General features: G+C 39.5%; 1 protein-coding gene across 2 annotated transcripts in view; it reads left to right on the top strand.

Moving 5' to 3' along the window:
• LOC130082414 (uncharacterized) overlaps positions 1 to 16,755 on the top strand; it is a 109,750-nt gene that overhangs the window by 86,533 nt on the left and 6,462 nt on the right. For both annotated transcript variants that reach the window (XM_056247271.1, XM_056247272.1), the window contains exons 11-20: positions 4,515 to 4,937; positions 5,381 to 5,770; positions 5,853 to 5,924; positions 7,222 to 7,614; positions 7,749 to 8,150; positions 8,239 to 8,319; positions 9,279 to 9,659; positions 9,736 to 9,813; positions 10,918 to 11,037; positions 11,147 to 11,331. In XM_056247271.1, the coding sequence (XP_056103246.1) occupies positions 4,515 to 4,937; positions 5,381 to 5,770; positions 5,853 to 5,924; positions 7,222 to 7,614; positions 7,749 to 8,150; positions 8,239 to 8,319; positions 9,279 to 9,659; positions 9,736 to 9,813; positions 10,918 to 11,037; positions 11,147 to 11,331 (2,525 nt within the window). The remainder of the gene's footprint in view (positions 1 to 4,514; positions 4,938 to 5,380; positions 5,771 to 5,852; positions 5,925 to 7,221; positions 7,615 to 7,748; positions 8,151 to 8,238; positions 8,320 to 9,278; positions 9,660 to 9,735; positions 9,814 to 10,917; positions 11,038 to 11,146; positions 11,332 to 16,755) is intronic.

Genomic DNA, 16,755 nt, shown 5'->3' with positions numbered 1-16,755 from the left:
TATTGTTTAACTAAAAAAAGAACGTTGTCAACGTTTCTATAATTTGGCAAGACAGATCTGTTCAGAAATGGTGAAACAAGAGGCCTTAACAAGAAGTCACCTGACCCCTGCGACTAACAGACTACGTCTTTCTTAAGAACCAAGGTCCCATGAGAGATGAACAAAACAGACTTCAGCAGGAACTATCCCTGACCTCAGACTGGAATGGCTTAAACCCCATAAACTTTACACACTAACACACTTTACATATCAAAATCCATAAAACTCATCCCAGAACAATTCCCGATGGACTTATAATCAAACATCATGCAACTACATAATTCTATGTTGTTTCTACAATATATGTGTGTGTGTCTAATATGCTTCTTGGCTTGATTGAAATCTGGGTAAAATGTTTTGTATTCTTATAATAGTAATAATGGCTAAACTGTGGCCTCTTGTTCTCTCTGCTATGCTGGAGAGCAAGGAGATCACAGATAACGCATGATTTACGATAAGAAGACAATAGAGCCACCTCCTAAATTAAGCCAGTGTCTAATTGGCCAGAACTCATCCTGGAGGTTGGACAAACTTTGAGTTTAAAATCTTAGACCCGAACACAGAAGCGCTCTCTTTTGCCCTCTCTCGCGCTCTCTTGCGGGCTCTCTGTCTCGGAAAAAGTCTCGACAGAACAACAAGTCGGGTGGAGCAGACGATGGTTATAGTAACCATGTAGACGCATAGAGACAAATGACCCAAATCAAGATCAGGGTTTAAAACAGCTTCATTCAAGCCACTTTCCTTTGTTTTCTTTTCCGTTAAAAGTCTCAGTTCTAAGTTAAGTTTTGCTGCAAAGTTTCGTTTAAACGTTTCGACTGCAACGCGCTTCCAACTTCAAAGACTTTCATCCATCCACCAACACACCACGTGATTGGCTGCCCAAGATCTAGCAGGCACGAGGAGACCGCCAGCCAAGCAATGGACCCGGGAAACCCCTTTACACGGACAAAGGGGAATCCCCAAAGCAAACCGAAGACAAGCAAGTAGCCTTCAGACTCTAAACTGAACTGGTGCATTAATATAAAATTTAATATCCTGCCTAAGAAACGATAGAAGGGTTAAACCGATGATTGATGGTTCGTTCCGGTCATGTCTTTTAAGTGCATATAGAAACTTGGGATCTCACCATCTGACTCCTAAAACTCATTCTTTCCAAACTCTTTCTTTCTTTCGGCAACTTGTATGAATGCGTGTGCGTGTGTGTGTGTGTGTTAGAAATTAGTTTTATGTGTTAGTCATAGGCTTATAATCAATAAAGTATTGTTTGTATTTGAAAAGAGAAGCATTACTTGTGTTATGTGCTTACGAATTTATTGTCTTGAACTGCGATAAAAGCTACCTATGCTTTTACCCTTGAATTATTTCTTAATTTAGCTGTTAGCTGGGAATTAGTCTTTCTTGGCCAGGAAGATATTATATTTCCTAGAATTAATAATTGTTTATGCTTTCCGTTCATTGGATGAACTGATCAAATTATCATATTGATTCTGCTACAGTAAATTCTGAAAATAATTAAATTATTAATTACTGATCATAATCCGTTATGAATAATAATTAGTTATATTTATACGGGCGTATAAACGCTACACCAATGTTTAGATCTGTTTGGGTAATTATGCAAATTAGCTAATACGTAATTATATTATGCACCGTTTGTCCATGTTAACAAAATTTTGTAAAAAACTTGTAATACATTTTTTGTTTGTCTTGATGTAAGTCATCAACTCAGTGATTTTCATGATGATATCTAAAGGTTAAAATCTTTACCCTTTTCACGTGAGAATGAATGAATAGGTGAATGAATGGGATATATTTGGGTCTTTTTCGAAACGGTCCCCTAATGGGATTCTTCGGGGCTTTTTTTCCTTACTCAGGACATATTGAGGATACAAAATCAGTTGAGTTTGCTTCTGTCGCAATTTGTTCAACCTTTTTTCATAAAATGACTGGACTAATAATGGGTCTACTGTGGAGGAGGTTCGGCCAGGCAACCGTAGATCTCTTCGCCTCGCGCGAAAACGCCCATTGTCCTATGTTCTTCTCGCTACGGGACGAGGACGCCCCCCTCGGCGTGGACGCACTGGCCCACCCGTGGCCCAACGTGCTGCTCTATGCATTTCCTCTTCTTTGCCTCATAACGCCGTCTCTGGCCAGGGTGGGGGAACAGAGCTTGACCATGATTTTGATAGCTCCCAGGTGGCCCAAGGCGCCGTGGCTCTCAGAGATTATCCCTCTGCTGTATGCCCAGCCATGGCCCCTCCCACTTCGCACAGACCTTTTGTCTCAAGCGAACAGGGAAATTTATCACCCGCACCCAAACAGGGTGGCCCTCTGGGCCTGGCCCGTGAGAGGGCCAACTTAAACACATTGGGGCTCCCCCCACGTGTTGTAGCCACCATTCAGTGTGCCAGAGCCTCTTCGACACGGTCTCTTTACGACTGTAGGTGGCGTGTGTTCGAAGAGTGGTGTGAAGGGCGACGGGTAACGTCATATCAGTGCTCAATCACTGACATTTTATGCTTTTTGCAGGACCTTATGGACAAGGGAAGATCCTTTTCCACTATTAAGGTCTATTTAGCGGCTATCGCTGCATGTCATGTGGGGTTCGACAGCGCTACGGTGGGGCAACACCCCCTTATTCGGAGGTTTATGAAGGGCGTACGCCGCTCTCTTCCAGTCCCCAGGAGTAAATTCTCTCTCAGTGGAGATCATTTTTTTCTCAGGCCCAACCCGGCCTTTATGCCAAAATGCTTTCCGGCATTCACTTGTGAGGTGATTTAGCTTTCTGCGTTTCACCCAGCTCCTTTCTCCTCCACAGAGGATCAGAGGCTGAACGCTTTGTGTCTTGTACGTGCCCTGCGGGCATACTTAGACAGGACCAGCTCGTTTCGAAAAAGCGACCAGCTTTTCATCTCTTGGACTCAGGGAACCCCATTTCCAAGCAACGCCTTTCTCATTGGCTTGTGAAAGCTATATCTTTGGCATATGAATCAAAGGGAGTGCAGCCCACAGAGGGCATCAAAGCTCACTCCACTAGAGGTATAGCTGCCTCTTGGGCTCTATTTAAGGGAGTCTCTTTGCAGGACATATGTGCCGCTGCAAGCTGGGCCTCTCCCCATATGTTTGTCAGATACTACCGGCTCAATGTCACCAGAACCCCGGTAGCTCATTCTGTCCTGGGTGTCGGCACTTTTAAGCTTGGTGCTCTTAGGCCCTCCACCCCTCTTTAAGTCTGGGCTGCCTAGTCCAGCACTTTAAAGTAACTAAGCATGTTTCTAATCTTCACCTGGCACCATATAATTCACCATTATGAGTGTGGTCAGGTTTATTCACGAATGCATGTTACCACATGCTATTCTTTGTTGCTAAAGTGGCTTCCTCACTTTGTGTGGTGGTTTCCTTGTGACGTGTCATGCACCACCTTTCGAGGTGACCGTCCTCTGGCTTTCAGGGCCTCATTGTAGTGTATTGGGCAATCGGGGAGCTGTCCATATCTCCCATAGGTGGATCTCGAACACGAGATGATGAAAGAGAACAATAGGTTACTGATCGTAACCCCGGTTCTCTGAAACATCGAGTGGAGAGATCCACTAAGCTTGCCCCGCTTGCTGCACGAGAAGCGAATATGCTCACTGAGGTAAGATAGCGCGTGCTAGTGTTTTATACACTTGGTAAGGGGTGGGTCCCTTACCGAGCATTGGACACGCGCTTCTGTCTGTCAGACCAGACTTGGTGCAATTGGATGCTTCTGCAGAGGTCAGGTGCGGATGCCCTTCCCATAGGTGGATCTCTCCACTCGATGTTTCAGAGAACCGGGGTTACGATCAGTAACCTATTGGTTTAACATGTCGTATAAAACATATAGTGGTCAATGGGAAATTCAATAGGGAATTTCATATATTACAAATATATTGGAATTAAAACAATTTGAGGAAATGTATTGAATGTACAGGAGTTTGGATGGGAGAAAGCGTGAAATATATGTTTGTATAAACCCTTATTTTTCATTTACATTTGTATTGTTATGTATTAATTTGTTTATTTTAAATTTAAAATGTTTATTTTTAACATTTTCATTGAGTACAGCATTACAATCTTTAATTATCTGATGATGATCTTGAATGTTGTTCCACTTTTGTATATTTTGTTTCAATTGGAAAATAATTGTTTTTAAATATTAGAATCTCACATTTGTCATCAAAGTTCCAACACTAAGTTTAACTTTGTTAATCAAGTGGATGAAAACAAATATACAGTTCCTTTACACTTAATTAAGATAAAGGTGGCTGCTCTTTTTTTTAATTAGTGAGAGAGGGGTATAAAATATAGGTTTGGTCAGTTTATCTAACAATCCATTTTCAGTCTAACATCCCAATATCTTCTCTTTCATACAGACACAGATGTTAGATGTTTACCTGTACTCTTGTTGTCACCACAGTGACAAAGTGAACTGTCATTTTTCTTTATTCTTTCAGAACCTACAACTTCCATCTCTGATCCATGCTATAATTATAACACTCTTGATGAATCCTGGAGAGACATACGACAAAACCCATATCAGTACTATGGACAGTATGATGACACTCTTGTTGAATGGAGTGGCTGGTATCGGCTGTTCTTAAATGGAGAAAGTGCCCAGATGTCTGAGTGGTGTGTGAGTTATGTGGGATGTGGTGGTTACACTGGACTCTATCTCAACGGTTCTCACCCAACACTTGAGGATGGAGTGGTGACCCGTGAAGTCCTGGGAACTACTTTATGGTATTGGTGGGGTTATGCCCGTGAGTGTGGCGCCTACAGTTCCTCATCCATCCGAGTCAAAGCCTGTCCAGGAGATTATTACGTCTATGAACTTGTCAAACCCATCGTATCAGCTCCAGGCCCCATGTACTGTGCAGGTACAATATTCAATCTTATCTTTAGGATTTTTGCTATGATTTTTTATTTCAGTATTAGGAGTAAATGCTCTATCTATTAGATAATTTAACATGCATTTTTTTTTTAAAATGAAAATAATCATGTGTTAACTAATTAGAATCAGTGGTGTGCAGGTCATTATTCATTCTGTATCTATTATGTTACAAATCAATAGCACCTAGATCTCTTTGTTACACAATTCTTCAAATCAAACTTTAGGCGACTTGTTCAATAATTAATATGTAAACGGTAAAACATTGTAATATTACTCTACAGTCCTTTTGTGCCTATTTGCAGTCAAGTTTTTTTTTGCTACTGTAGACTTTCCCCACTTTGAGCTTGAAAGTACACTACTTGTTAGAATATAATTGCTAGTTAGTATATACATATACAGTATATAATACTTTTGCAAACTCCATGACAGTTGCTTTCCAAAGCATCAGCAGTGATCCCTGCTACAACTATGAGTCTCTGGATCGTCCCTGGAGAGCCAACAATGAAAGTGGAGATTACATTTGTGATGAACGTTTCTCCTGGAATGGCTGGTACCGGCTTTTCTACTATGGAATGGACATCCGGATGTCAGAGACCTGTGTTAGTTCATTCACCTGTAATACAAACATAAATCTGTGGCTCAATGATCCTCACCCTCAGATAGAGGATGGAGTGGTGATCAGGGAGGTCTGTGGTGGTTATCATTGGGGAGGCTGCTGTGATTACAAGACAAGACCCATCAGAGTGAAAGCGTGTCCAGGCAATTACTATGTCTATGAACTTGTGAAACAAGCATGGTGGTGTACAGGATACTGCACAGGTACTGTGATTTCTTAATTTATTTAAGTATTTTAAACCTTTTAAAATTATATCTCCCATGACATTAATTTCCCTCTTTTTAGATGTCAGCACTATTTCACAGGCGGTTTCCACTATAAGTCCAGATATATTCACTGGATCCACCATCAACTTGAGTAAGTTGTAAATGATATATATGAATATTAACCTCGTTAAAACCAGACCATTCTCAGTTGTAACTGAGTTAGGGTCTGGCAAAGCTTCATAGACAAATCATTTCCAAAGGGGCGTGCGTCACCAACGGACGTAGCTCAAATGCCTCTGGGCGTAATTGGATAGACCTAAAACCAATCAGAGTGATGAAGGAGATGACGTATGCAGAGCGACATTCGTCTGTCATAGAACAACTTAGTTTGAATAAACGAGCAGACACTGGTTAGCTACTTGCTCTACGTTTATTTAAAATTAACAGCAAGACAACTAGAGGTGAATGTGCTTTCCATTAAATAAATCACACACAGTAAACAAAACCTTAACAAAAAAAAACTTTGCAATGAACTTTGCAATTTAGACGCGCAAACTGGGTGCCGGTGCGGTGAGACGTAGTAGCCTACATGCTCGGGCAGATTCGGCTTGAAGTCGTTCATCCTCGGACAAGTTTTTTTGCTACTGTATATAGCAGAAAACAGCCGCGCGCGCTGTTACAAAAAAAGCCGTGCACACAGCCAAGCGGAATGGAGTCTTGCCAATCTTGCGCACCGAACGTGTCATTTTTGCCGCGCGCACCTTCGCACTCTTGCGGACACGTCGAGTATAAACAAGGCTTTACTCCGTGTCAGCGCGCGCTCTGATCAGTAAAGGGACAGATATTTCAGACCTCCGTTTATTAAGGAGAACTCCAAGATTTCTCTTCTTGTGAGGCGGACACAGACCGCCTCTGTTTCCCTCGTAAACTGATATTAGTTTTTAAACATTCTCTATGATGAAATTGTTTGTGGAAAAAAATATTTAAATAACATGGTTTTGCCGGTTATAGAGTTCTAATGACGGTGTTCAACTATAACTGTCACAACGTTCCGTCGCTGTGCTGTCGTCATCGTGTAAAGCCCGCCTCAACGTTTCTGATTGGTGCCGTGATTTCAACGGATTAGAAATGGGCTTGAATGAGCTCTTTGCCTGACTAATTTGCAGAGCAAACCAAAATTTGCCCGAAGTTGTCTGGGTTTTCCCAGGCTATATGAATATCTGAGTGTAATTAAAAATTGTATATTTCTTTTCAAATAAAGATTTGCATTACAGCTTAAATGGATTTTTTTTGTGCATAAACATTTTCACTTATTACACAGTTGCATTGTGTGAATGGTTTATGAATCTCATTATTACAGTGTTTGACTGGTTTAGATTTCCGCTTGTGAAGTTCCTCATTGAGATATAACTTGTTTGTTTTGGTCTCATCATCTCTCACTAACACAGATTATGACCCGTGTAATAACTACAACACACTTGACAACTACTGGAGAAGCACACTCAATTACTGGTCTAGTAATGGATACATATCTGATCATGATGACACTCGTGTAGAATGGGACGGCTGGTATCGACTCTTCATTAATGGATCAAGTGCTCAGATGCCTGAGTGGTGTTTTAATTATATGTCATGTGGAGGTTATAGTTCTCTGTATCTTGGTGACCCTCATCCTCGGCTAGAAGATGGAGTTGTTACTCGTGAAGTTTACGGCTCTCGTAATGATCAGTGCAGTCGCTACAGATCCGACCCAATCCAAGTCAAAGCTTGTCCTGGAAATTATTATGTCTACAAATTTACCAGACCAACTCTTTCAATCCCAGATCCTGTATATTGTGCAGGTACATTCATTCATCTTTATATCTGACATGCTTATCATGAATTGTATTGGTTTGTATTCTAATATTATCATCTTGAAAATATTTAATTTGCAATATTCAGTATAATGCTCTCTTTCTCCTTTTTTGCCTAATAGTGTCTTTCTCCACTCCAAGTGTCGACCCCTGCTACAACTATACCAGTCTGGATGAGCCTTGGAGATCCACTGACAACTATTACTATAATAACTATAACTACTATAGCATGTGTGATTATAATGTGGAGTGGAATGGCTGGTACAGGATGTTCTACAATGGTGAAAATACTCAGATGTCAGAATCATGTGTAAATCAAGGCATGTGTGGCACTTATGAACCACTGTCGCTCAACGGCGCTCACCCACAGCTGGAAGATGGAGTGGTCACCCGTCAGGTCTGTCTCTCCTCATGGAGCGGCTGCTGTACTTACAAATCCCATCCTATAAGAGTCAAAGCCTGTCCAGGAAATTACTACGTTTATGAGTTTGTGAAGCCAATGGTTTGTGGAGCTTACTGTGTTGGTGAGCATTTACGTACAATCTCCATTCATTTATTTTTCTGGATTTTGTTTGAAAATGATTGATGTTGATAAGATTTTCCTAATACCAGATGCCTCAAACCAGTCCATCTCATCAACAACAGAGACGATCCCATCCATAGAATCCATTACTCCACCAATCACAACCACTGGTAAAGTATGTCTTACTTCATTCCTAAACATTTTTTTTGTAAATGCATTTTTTCTTAAACATGAATTGTTGATTTATTATTTAACATTGAAATGTTCCTGTTTATCTAATTAAGTAAATTCATAATAATTTGTGCAGGAAAGGTGAGTAAAAAATCTAATTAGAAATAAGTAATACAGCTCACAAATAAGTATGCAATTCAAACTCTTATGCAAGCAAAAAATAAATTTTTAGGCAATGTGAAGTATTGCAGTGTTGTTAATAGTGAAAACTAAACCACCAGCATTTCTTAAATTCATTTCATAACCCCAAACTCTTCACATATCTCAAAAATCAGAGAGGAAATTACTTAAAGAGAAAGTTCTCCCAAAAATTTAAATTATGTAATCTCATGATTTACTCAATCTCAAATTGTTTTAAATCTGTATAAATACTCTTCTTCTGCTGAACACAAAAGAAGATATTTTGAAGGACAATGTGCAAAACGAACTAATTAGCGATTCATATATGCAAGTGTAATAAACTATGTAATTAAAGGGATAGTTCACCCCAAAATGAAAACTGTCCCTTATGTTGTTCCAACCCCGTAAGACTTTCGTTCATCTTCGGAACACAAAGATATTTTTCATTAAATCTGAGAGCTGTCTCACTCCTCCGTAGGCTTCTCTGTAATTGAAACTTGCCGGCCCAGAAAAGTTATTAAAGATGTGTAATTAAAATGTGATTTTCAGTCAACAGTCTGTGCAGTCAACCACTTGCATTTGTATTTATTTATCAAATAGTGGTAAAGTAGGTTTTGAAAGCACTGACTCCTTGAAGTCAATTTGCTTGTAATCTTTGCACCCAATTGCATACTCAAATGTGGCTGTTTTATAGCACAACTGCTACAAAAAATATATATCACAGCTTCCATTTATTCATTCTGCAAAATATATATTTTTAATTTTTCCTTGACAACAGCTCCCCCTGTTGACCCCTGCTACAACTACAATATCCTGAATGATTCATGGAGAGCCACCAACAATCAACATTCCTCTGAAATAATGTGTGACACTGCGGTCAGCTGGAACGGCTGGTACCGTCTCTTCATTCAGGGTCAGAGCGTTCAGATGCCAGACACATGTGTTGATGAGTATAGTTGTGGCACTCATGCTCCTCTGTGGCTGAACGGAGGACATCCAACAGTTGAGGATGGAGTGGTCACTCGAGATGTCTGCGGTCACTGGGGCAATAACTGCTGCTATTTCCAATCCAATCCCATTAAAGTCAAAGCCTGTCCAGGAGATTATTATGTCTATGAGTTTGTGAGCCCAACTTTCTGCAGTTTGGTTTACTGTGCAGGTGAATATATTTACATGTGCCCTTTGTTTATGTAAAACATACTTGTTATTTATGTAATATTTATAATTTATTTCAGATTCAAGCAACATAACCACTACTACTGTCACGCCAGAGACAACCACAGATGAAACTACAACCATGGACACTACGACGGGTAATATAATGTATTATGTTACAATCTGGAGGATTATTGTTTAGCATGAGCAAATCAGATCCATGTTATGTGTTTGTGATGTACCGGTATGTAAATAGTTTAAAAGAATTTATAAAGCCATATAGGCAATTATATTACGAGCTATATTATGCATAGAATGCATTTTTAGGCAACTTGGAGTACTGAAGTGTTGTTAATGAAAACTAAACCACCAGCCATTGCATAAGCCCAAACTGTTCAAATATATCAGAGAGGAAATTACTTAAAGGAATAGTTCACCCAAAAAGGAAAATGCTGTCATCTCATCTCATGATTTACTCACCGTAAATGTATGAATTTCTTTCTTCTGCTGAACACAAAAGAAGAAATTTTGCAGAATGTTTGTAACCAAACAGTTGTGGGTCATCATTGATTTCCATAGAATGTTTGAGAACAACTTGTGTGAGTAAAATGATCACAGAATTTTCATTTTGGGGTTTTGGTTATGTACACACAGATATAAATAAATAAAATAATCAGAGTGTTAGTAATTTGTAATTTGATAGCCTTTTATACATTCACACAATTGTATAGTGTATTGTTGTTCATAATTTGGCTCAATATCACTTGCCATGGCTTTTGGGGAGATTTGTGGACCCCTGGCTATTTCTGACAGATTATTTTGTGATCTTGTCACCAGTTTTACTAAATATGTATGGAGCTGAACTAAACTGGGAGAACTAACCTTTAAAGAAAGAGGCAATTATAGGCAGCAGTATCTATATTGGACTTATATTGCGTAAAAAATATCCAGTGCTACACATTCCACATGTGGAGAACTTAGAGGATATTTATATGGAAATCTTAAAGGTAAAGTAACAACACTCCAGCAATTTAATTCTTATGGCCAGGTGGATGGAAAATTAATGTGAAAAACCCTGACTTTACTATCTTTCCTCAATGGGAAAATTATTAAAAATGGAATGACCCATTTAATTTAGAAGAGAAAATACCTTGAGGAATACAGAGAAATAATTATTCAGGGGACCAAAATGTAAAGTTTGTAAGCTTAACATAACAAATGTCTTTGTGTTGTATTTCATCTATCTGTGCTTTTCCTCTTAGATGTGAGAGATCGCTGTTCTGAGCTCAGCTGCTCTGAGGATGAATTGTGTGGGAAGAAAAATGGTGTTTATGGCTGTTTATGTAACGAAGACCAACCCAGACAACAACTTGACTCTTTTGGTTTGTATCATTCAAAACAAAAAAAAAGTCATTTGTTGCCTTTTTCTTTTTTAATAATTCTGACAATCATTTGTCTCTCTCTTTTTCTTTTTCTTTTTTTTGTACTCAGATTTCTCAGAAACCTGTGAAAGCAGCTCTGGCTCTATATCTGTGTCTCGCTGTCAGCTCTTTGAGGCTGGTTTTCCAGCTGATGTCTTACACCTCAATGATCCCGGCTGCAAAGGAACGGTCCGGAATGGCAGAGTGGAATTCCATTTTGATGATGATGAACACATCTGTGGAACTAATCTTGTGGTAGGTTAAACTACTATTCAAATAATCCATTCAATTATTTGTATTGCCTGATAGAACAGAGTTTGATCACTATGAGACTTTGAGAAGTATGTAGGCAGGTCTGTAAGGGTACTGAATAATCAATCTGTAATAACCAATGAAAGGTCCCAAACAGACCTCCCTAAAAACTTCTCAGTGTCTGGAAGAGATTCAGTAGGGAAGGGTACACAACACCATGACACAACAGAGACTGGAACTTCTCCACCATTAAAATGTAACCCATCATAATTTTACTTGACTGATGAAACCTTTTGGGTTTTTGAGTGTTGCTCAGTGGTGGAAAGAGTACTAACAAATTGTACTTAAAAGTATTGCTACTTAAGTAATCATTTACATGAGAACAAGTAGAAGTACTGAAAAATAATATGACTCAAGTAAGAGTAAATAAGTAGTTTGCTTAAAAACTACTCAAGTAACTACGTTACAAAGTACTTTAGTATTATTTTTCAATTTTTGCCCAAAATGGGAAGATGATAGCGATATGGAGCACTAAACACTCAACCCCGTTTAATGCAATGTGAATCAACATAGCTTGTATCATATAATTTAATAAAATAATATATTCTCACTCTGTGTTAAGAAGCAACATGAAACCAATTTCAAACACGACTGACATGTATTGTTATTTTGAAAAGTAAGTCCAGGAAAGATATCATTTGAATGTTTCATTTGAATCATTTCAAAATTGAAAGCAAAGAAGGTTAAGTGAGAGGACCCATTAAAAAAGAGATTTACAACAGTAGCCTATGAATAAAAAAATATTAAGTGGGGTACGGGTTAACATTAATTAAATACTCTTTTTTTTTTTTTTTTTTTTTTTTCTACTTATAATTTGCTGGGAGGCCATTGCTGCTATTGTAACGAACTACACTTTTACATGCCTCTGATTGACAGATAAATCATGCGATCTTATTTCACTGTTGTTGAGGTTTTTTTTAGCTTTGTACAACGTTTGCTTCGTACATTTAGTTTAACTATTGTTAAGGAGGGCGAGCTTTACCATTTAATTGAGCTGTGCATGCGTTTTAGACACTTACATTGTTCTTGCTCCGTCAGTGCAATAACTGCGTCTATGTTATGAGCCAAGTTTTTTATTTACTTCAGTGCTCTGGTATTATCAATGGGATTACTTATTTCAGGAGTTGCTAATAATTCAAATTTAAAGTCAGAATATTAGCATAGCTCACTTACATTCACTGAAATATTGAAACGTTAGCGATACTGATTCAAAACCAAGGGTGTAATCCATCAGCCGGAAGTTGAAGCCTCGCGGGAGCCGCCATTGTAGCAGAACTTCACCTGCTGTTAGCACTCCATTGACTCCCATTCATTTTGGCGTCACTTTGACAGCGAATAACTGAGGCGTTTAAGGACTCCATTTGTCCATTGTTTATTTCTAAAGAAACCAACACATTCTCATCCCAAGGCGTCATCTAACTGACACTTTTGACCATGCGTCAACATGCCGACGCACATGGTACACCTTAAGCGTCAGTTAGATGACGCTTCCGTTATGGGTAGGTTTAGGTCTGGGGTAGGGTTAGGGTTAGACCACTAGGAGGCGCGTCTCATATTGACGCTTAAGGGGTACCATGTGCGTCGGCATGTTGACGCATGGTCAAAAGCGTCAGTTAGATGACGCCTTGGGATGAGAATGGGCTGAAGAAACACGACAATGTATAAAAGGCTCCATTACTTTGTATCTTACGTTATGGCCCCGTAGAAGCAGTTTTTGTAAAAATAGGCTAACGATTGCGTCATAACACGCGACTCTCTGTCGCACAGTAGAGAAATTACCGTATAGACAGGAGGAGAAGCTCGCATGCAATCGGGGGGACGTGGAGGCATAAAGTCGAGGGAGAAGCCCATAGAGAGTCATAAAGTTGATCCTGCTGCTAGCTCATGGACAGCTAATACTCACTGTAGGAGCCATACTTACCACCTTATTTAATTTTGATAAATTTGTTAATTTAAATATCAGAATGTTGTTGTATTGTTAATTGTGTTTATTTCTCTGAGTGTGTGCCCTCTATAGGTGAGAGGGGAAAAGTTGTATAAAGGATAGGCCACCCCTGACAGGAAGGGGGCGCTGGTGCAAGAGCACACAGTCTTTTGATCGTGCACATGGAGCTAGGGTGGCATGGTGCAACAAACCTGCAAGCGGCCTAAAAGTTGTTTGTTTTGTTTTATGTTACAATGCATCTTTATTTTTGATTTAATAAACTTCAGTTATTTGTTTGGAACATCAACACGCCTCTCTGGATCTATTCATGGTACTTTGCACGCGTCAGAACCATAGCATCAGCATCTCCCACAGTGGACAAGAAACTTGTTTTCACCACTACAAATTGTCAAAAGACTGGCTTTGAAAATGGAATATGTTTGAGAAAAGGAGGATTATCCATAAACCTGAACGGAGTGGATGGACTGTTTGAAGACCGCATGGCATTGGAAGCAGAGAACAAAAGAAACTTCTCAAAGAGGTATGTGCTTTCGGAACCAAAGTGCTGAGTTAAATTTGAATGTTACTGGAAAAACTCAAGTTTGATGCTGCAAACTGTGGATGAAAGGATTAATTTGATGAAGAGTTCAAAGGTCTTGATGCATGCCATTTTAAAGAGGAATCAAAGGAAATTTGAAAAGTTTGTGTCTTTGGCAAGATGATATTTGCTTGATTGAGACAAAATGGAGGACAAGTCTTATCTAGAACAATCCCCAAACTCAGCTCAAAGAGATTTGAATGAGGTTGCTGCTCGTTTGAAAGCCTCTAGAGCAGGCAAGATGGCACACCTTACAAGACGAATTAATATTGTTAACTCTTTGATGACTGATGCTGAATATCTTGAAGAAGTAAAGGGAAACATGATGAAGTTCAATGAAATGTTTGTTGAATTCAAGTCTCTTCAAGAATCATATGTACAAATGTTAAGTGAAGAGGATAAAGTTGAAGACCTGAAAACCTGGTATGAACCAAGAATGAAACAAGTTGATATGTTTGTTTCTACTGTTGAGAAGTGGATGTCTAATATTCAAGAAGAATCAGACTTTCAAACTAGTACTCCAGTTTCTTCTGCTCTAAAAGTGACTGACCAGCTAAATGATGATGATGATAACACTTCAGTTGTCTTGTCTGTGCGTAGCAGTAGATCTGGCAGATCTAGCAGATCAAATTTAAGCAGATCAAGTGTGTTAACATCAGCCTCAGCTCGTATCTGTGCAGAGGCAGAGAGGGCAGCTTTACTTGCCAAAGCCAATACACTGCAACAAAAACATGCTATAGAGAAGAAAGAAGAAGAACTTAGAAAGATGAAGGAGGTGTGGGAAGTTCAAGCTGAAATTGCAGCCAACACCGCAAAAATCGAGTATCTCAAGTATGCTGAGACCTCAATAACCAATGGAAATGCTGTTGAAGATGATGCCATGAATGTGTATTGTAAGGAGATGTTGGATAAAACTCCAGTGCAACAAGATGTGCGCCCAAAAGAGACACTTCATGAACTCTCTACAGCACCAACTCAGACTACAAGACATTCTTTTCCTCAGAACAGCAATGCAATTCAACAACCCACCACCATGAAGACTGACTCCAAACTCCCTGCACAAATATCTCATACAGCTCAAGCAAGACCTCTAGAAAGTAGAGAATCATCTTCATCTAATGTCATTCAAGGGCCTGATCTTGCTAAAATTCTTCAAAAACAAAACAACTTGACAGACATGCTTGTGAAACAACAACTTCTTTCCACCTTACCAAGAGGGGAAATTCCAATGTTTAGTGGAGATATTCTGCAATACAGGTCATTCCTTCATTCTTTTGAGCACATCATTGAAACTAAAACAGATGATAATGCAGACAGGCTGCATTTTCTCATTCAGTACACAAGGGGACTACCACAGGAGCTGGTAAGAAGTTGCCAACACATGTCACCGAACCAAGGTTACCAAAAGGCAAAGCAGCTATTAAAAGAACACTTTGGTAATGCATATAGGATTTCATGTGCTTATATTGAGAAAGCTCTTTCTTGGCCTTCAATCAAGCCAGAAGATCCAAAGGCTTTACAGGCCTTCGCATTGTGTCTTAGAAGCTGCTGCAATAGTATGGAAGACTTGAAGTTCATGGAAGAACTGGACACAGTCTCCAATATGAGGTGTATTGCTTTCAAGCTCCCATATAAGCTCAGAGAGAGGTGGCGCACAAAGGCATTTGAGTTGCAAGAACAGAGGAACAAGGTAAAGATGGTAGATCTCGTCAGCTTCATTGAAAAACAAGCTAACATTGTCTCAGACCCAATATTTGGTGATATCCAAGACTCAAGCCCAAGTAAAGGAAAGCCCAAAGTGCTAGTGAAGCCCAAATCCAAAGGCAGTTTTGCTACCAATGTGCATGTGAACTCACCACAGACCACATCTAAGGATTCACAGCCAATTTCATGTCTCTACTGTAACAATGGACATGATTTGATGTCATGCTTGCAGTTTGAAAAACAGCCGCACAGAGAAAAGATAAACTTTATAAGACAGAATGGAATCTGTTTTGGGTGTTTAACCAAAGGAGGACATATAAGTAAAGACTGCACACAGCATCTGAACTGCTCCATATGCAACAAACAGCATCCAAGTGTGTTACACATTAAAGCATTGGAATCATCAAAACAACTGAAGAAAACACCTGTGAGTAGCACACAGGTCTCCCTTCAAGATGGTAAGCATGCTGGAGTCAGAAACATGCAGTTTTACACAGAGTGTTTGTTGTCAATTGTACCAGTACAGGTTAAAAGTTCAAAAGGAAGTAAGATTCTGCACACATATGCCTTTCTTGATCCTGGTAGCTCGGCAAGCTTCTGCACAGAGGATCTTATGAGGAAACTCAACATTACTGGAAGAAAGACCAATATTCTTCTTCGAACAATGAGCCAGGATAAGTCTGTGCCCTCGTACATTGTCAGTGGGTTGGAAGTGTCTTCACTGGAAGAAAGTAACTTCATCCACCTGCCAGAAGTATACACCCAAAAGATCATGCCTGTTGACACCTGTAACATTCCCACAAAGGAAGAACTATCTAAATGGCCATACCTGAGTCAGGTACAGTTTCCTAGGATTCCAGCCAAGGTGGAGTTGTTGATTGGAAGCAATGCTCCCAAAGCCATTGAACCTTGGGAAATCCTTAATAGCCAAAGGGATGGGCCATATGCAGTTAAGACCCTACTAGGATGGGTTATTAATGGTCCTTTACAAGGCAAAAACACAGCAAACAGGAACAGTTGTGATGGTGGTGTTGTTAACAGAATTTCTATCTTGAACTTGGAAGAAATGTTGATGCAACAATACAACCATGATTTTAATGAGCGTTCAAGTGAAGAGAAGGCTGAAATGTCTATAGAAGAC

This window comes from Rhinichthys klamathensis, unplaced genomic scaffold (assembly GCF_029890125.1).
Source record: "Rhinichthys klamathensis goyatoka isolate OS25496 unplaced genomic scaffold, OSU_Roscu_1.1 h1tg000045l_1, whole genome shotgun sequence".
NCBI lineage: Eukaryota > Metazoa > Chordata > Actinopteri > Cypriniformes > Leuciscidae > Rhinichthys > Rhinichthys klamathensis.
The sequence above is the reverse complement of the archived record's forward strand: the minus strand, read 5'-3'. Positions and strand labels throughout refer to the sequence as shown.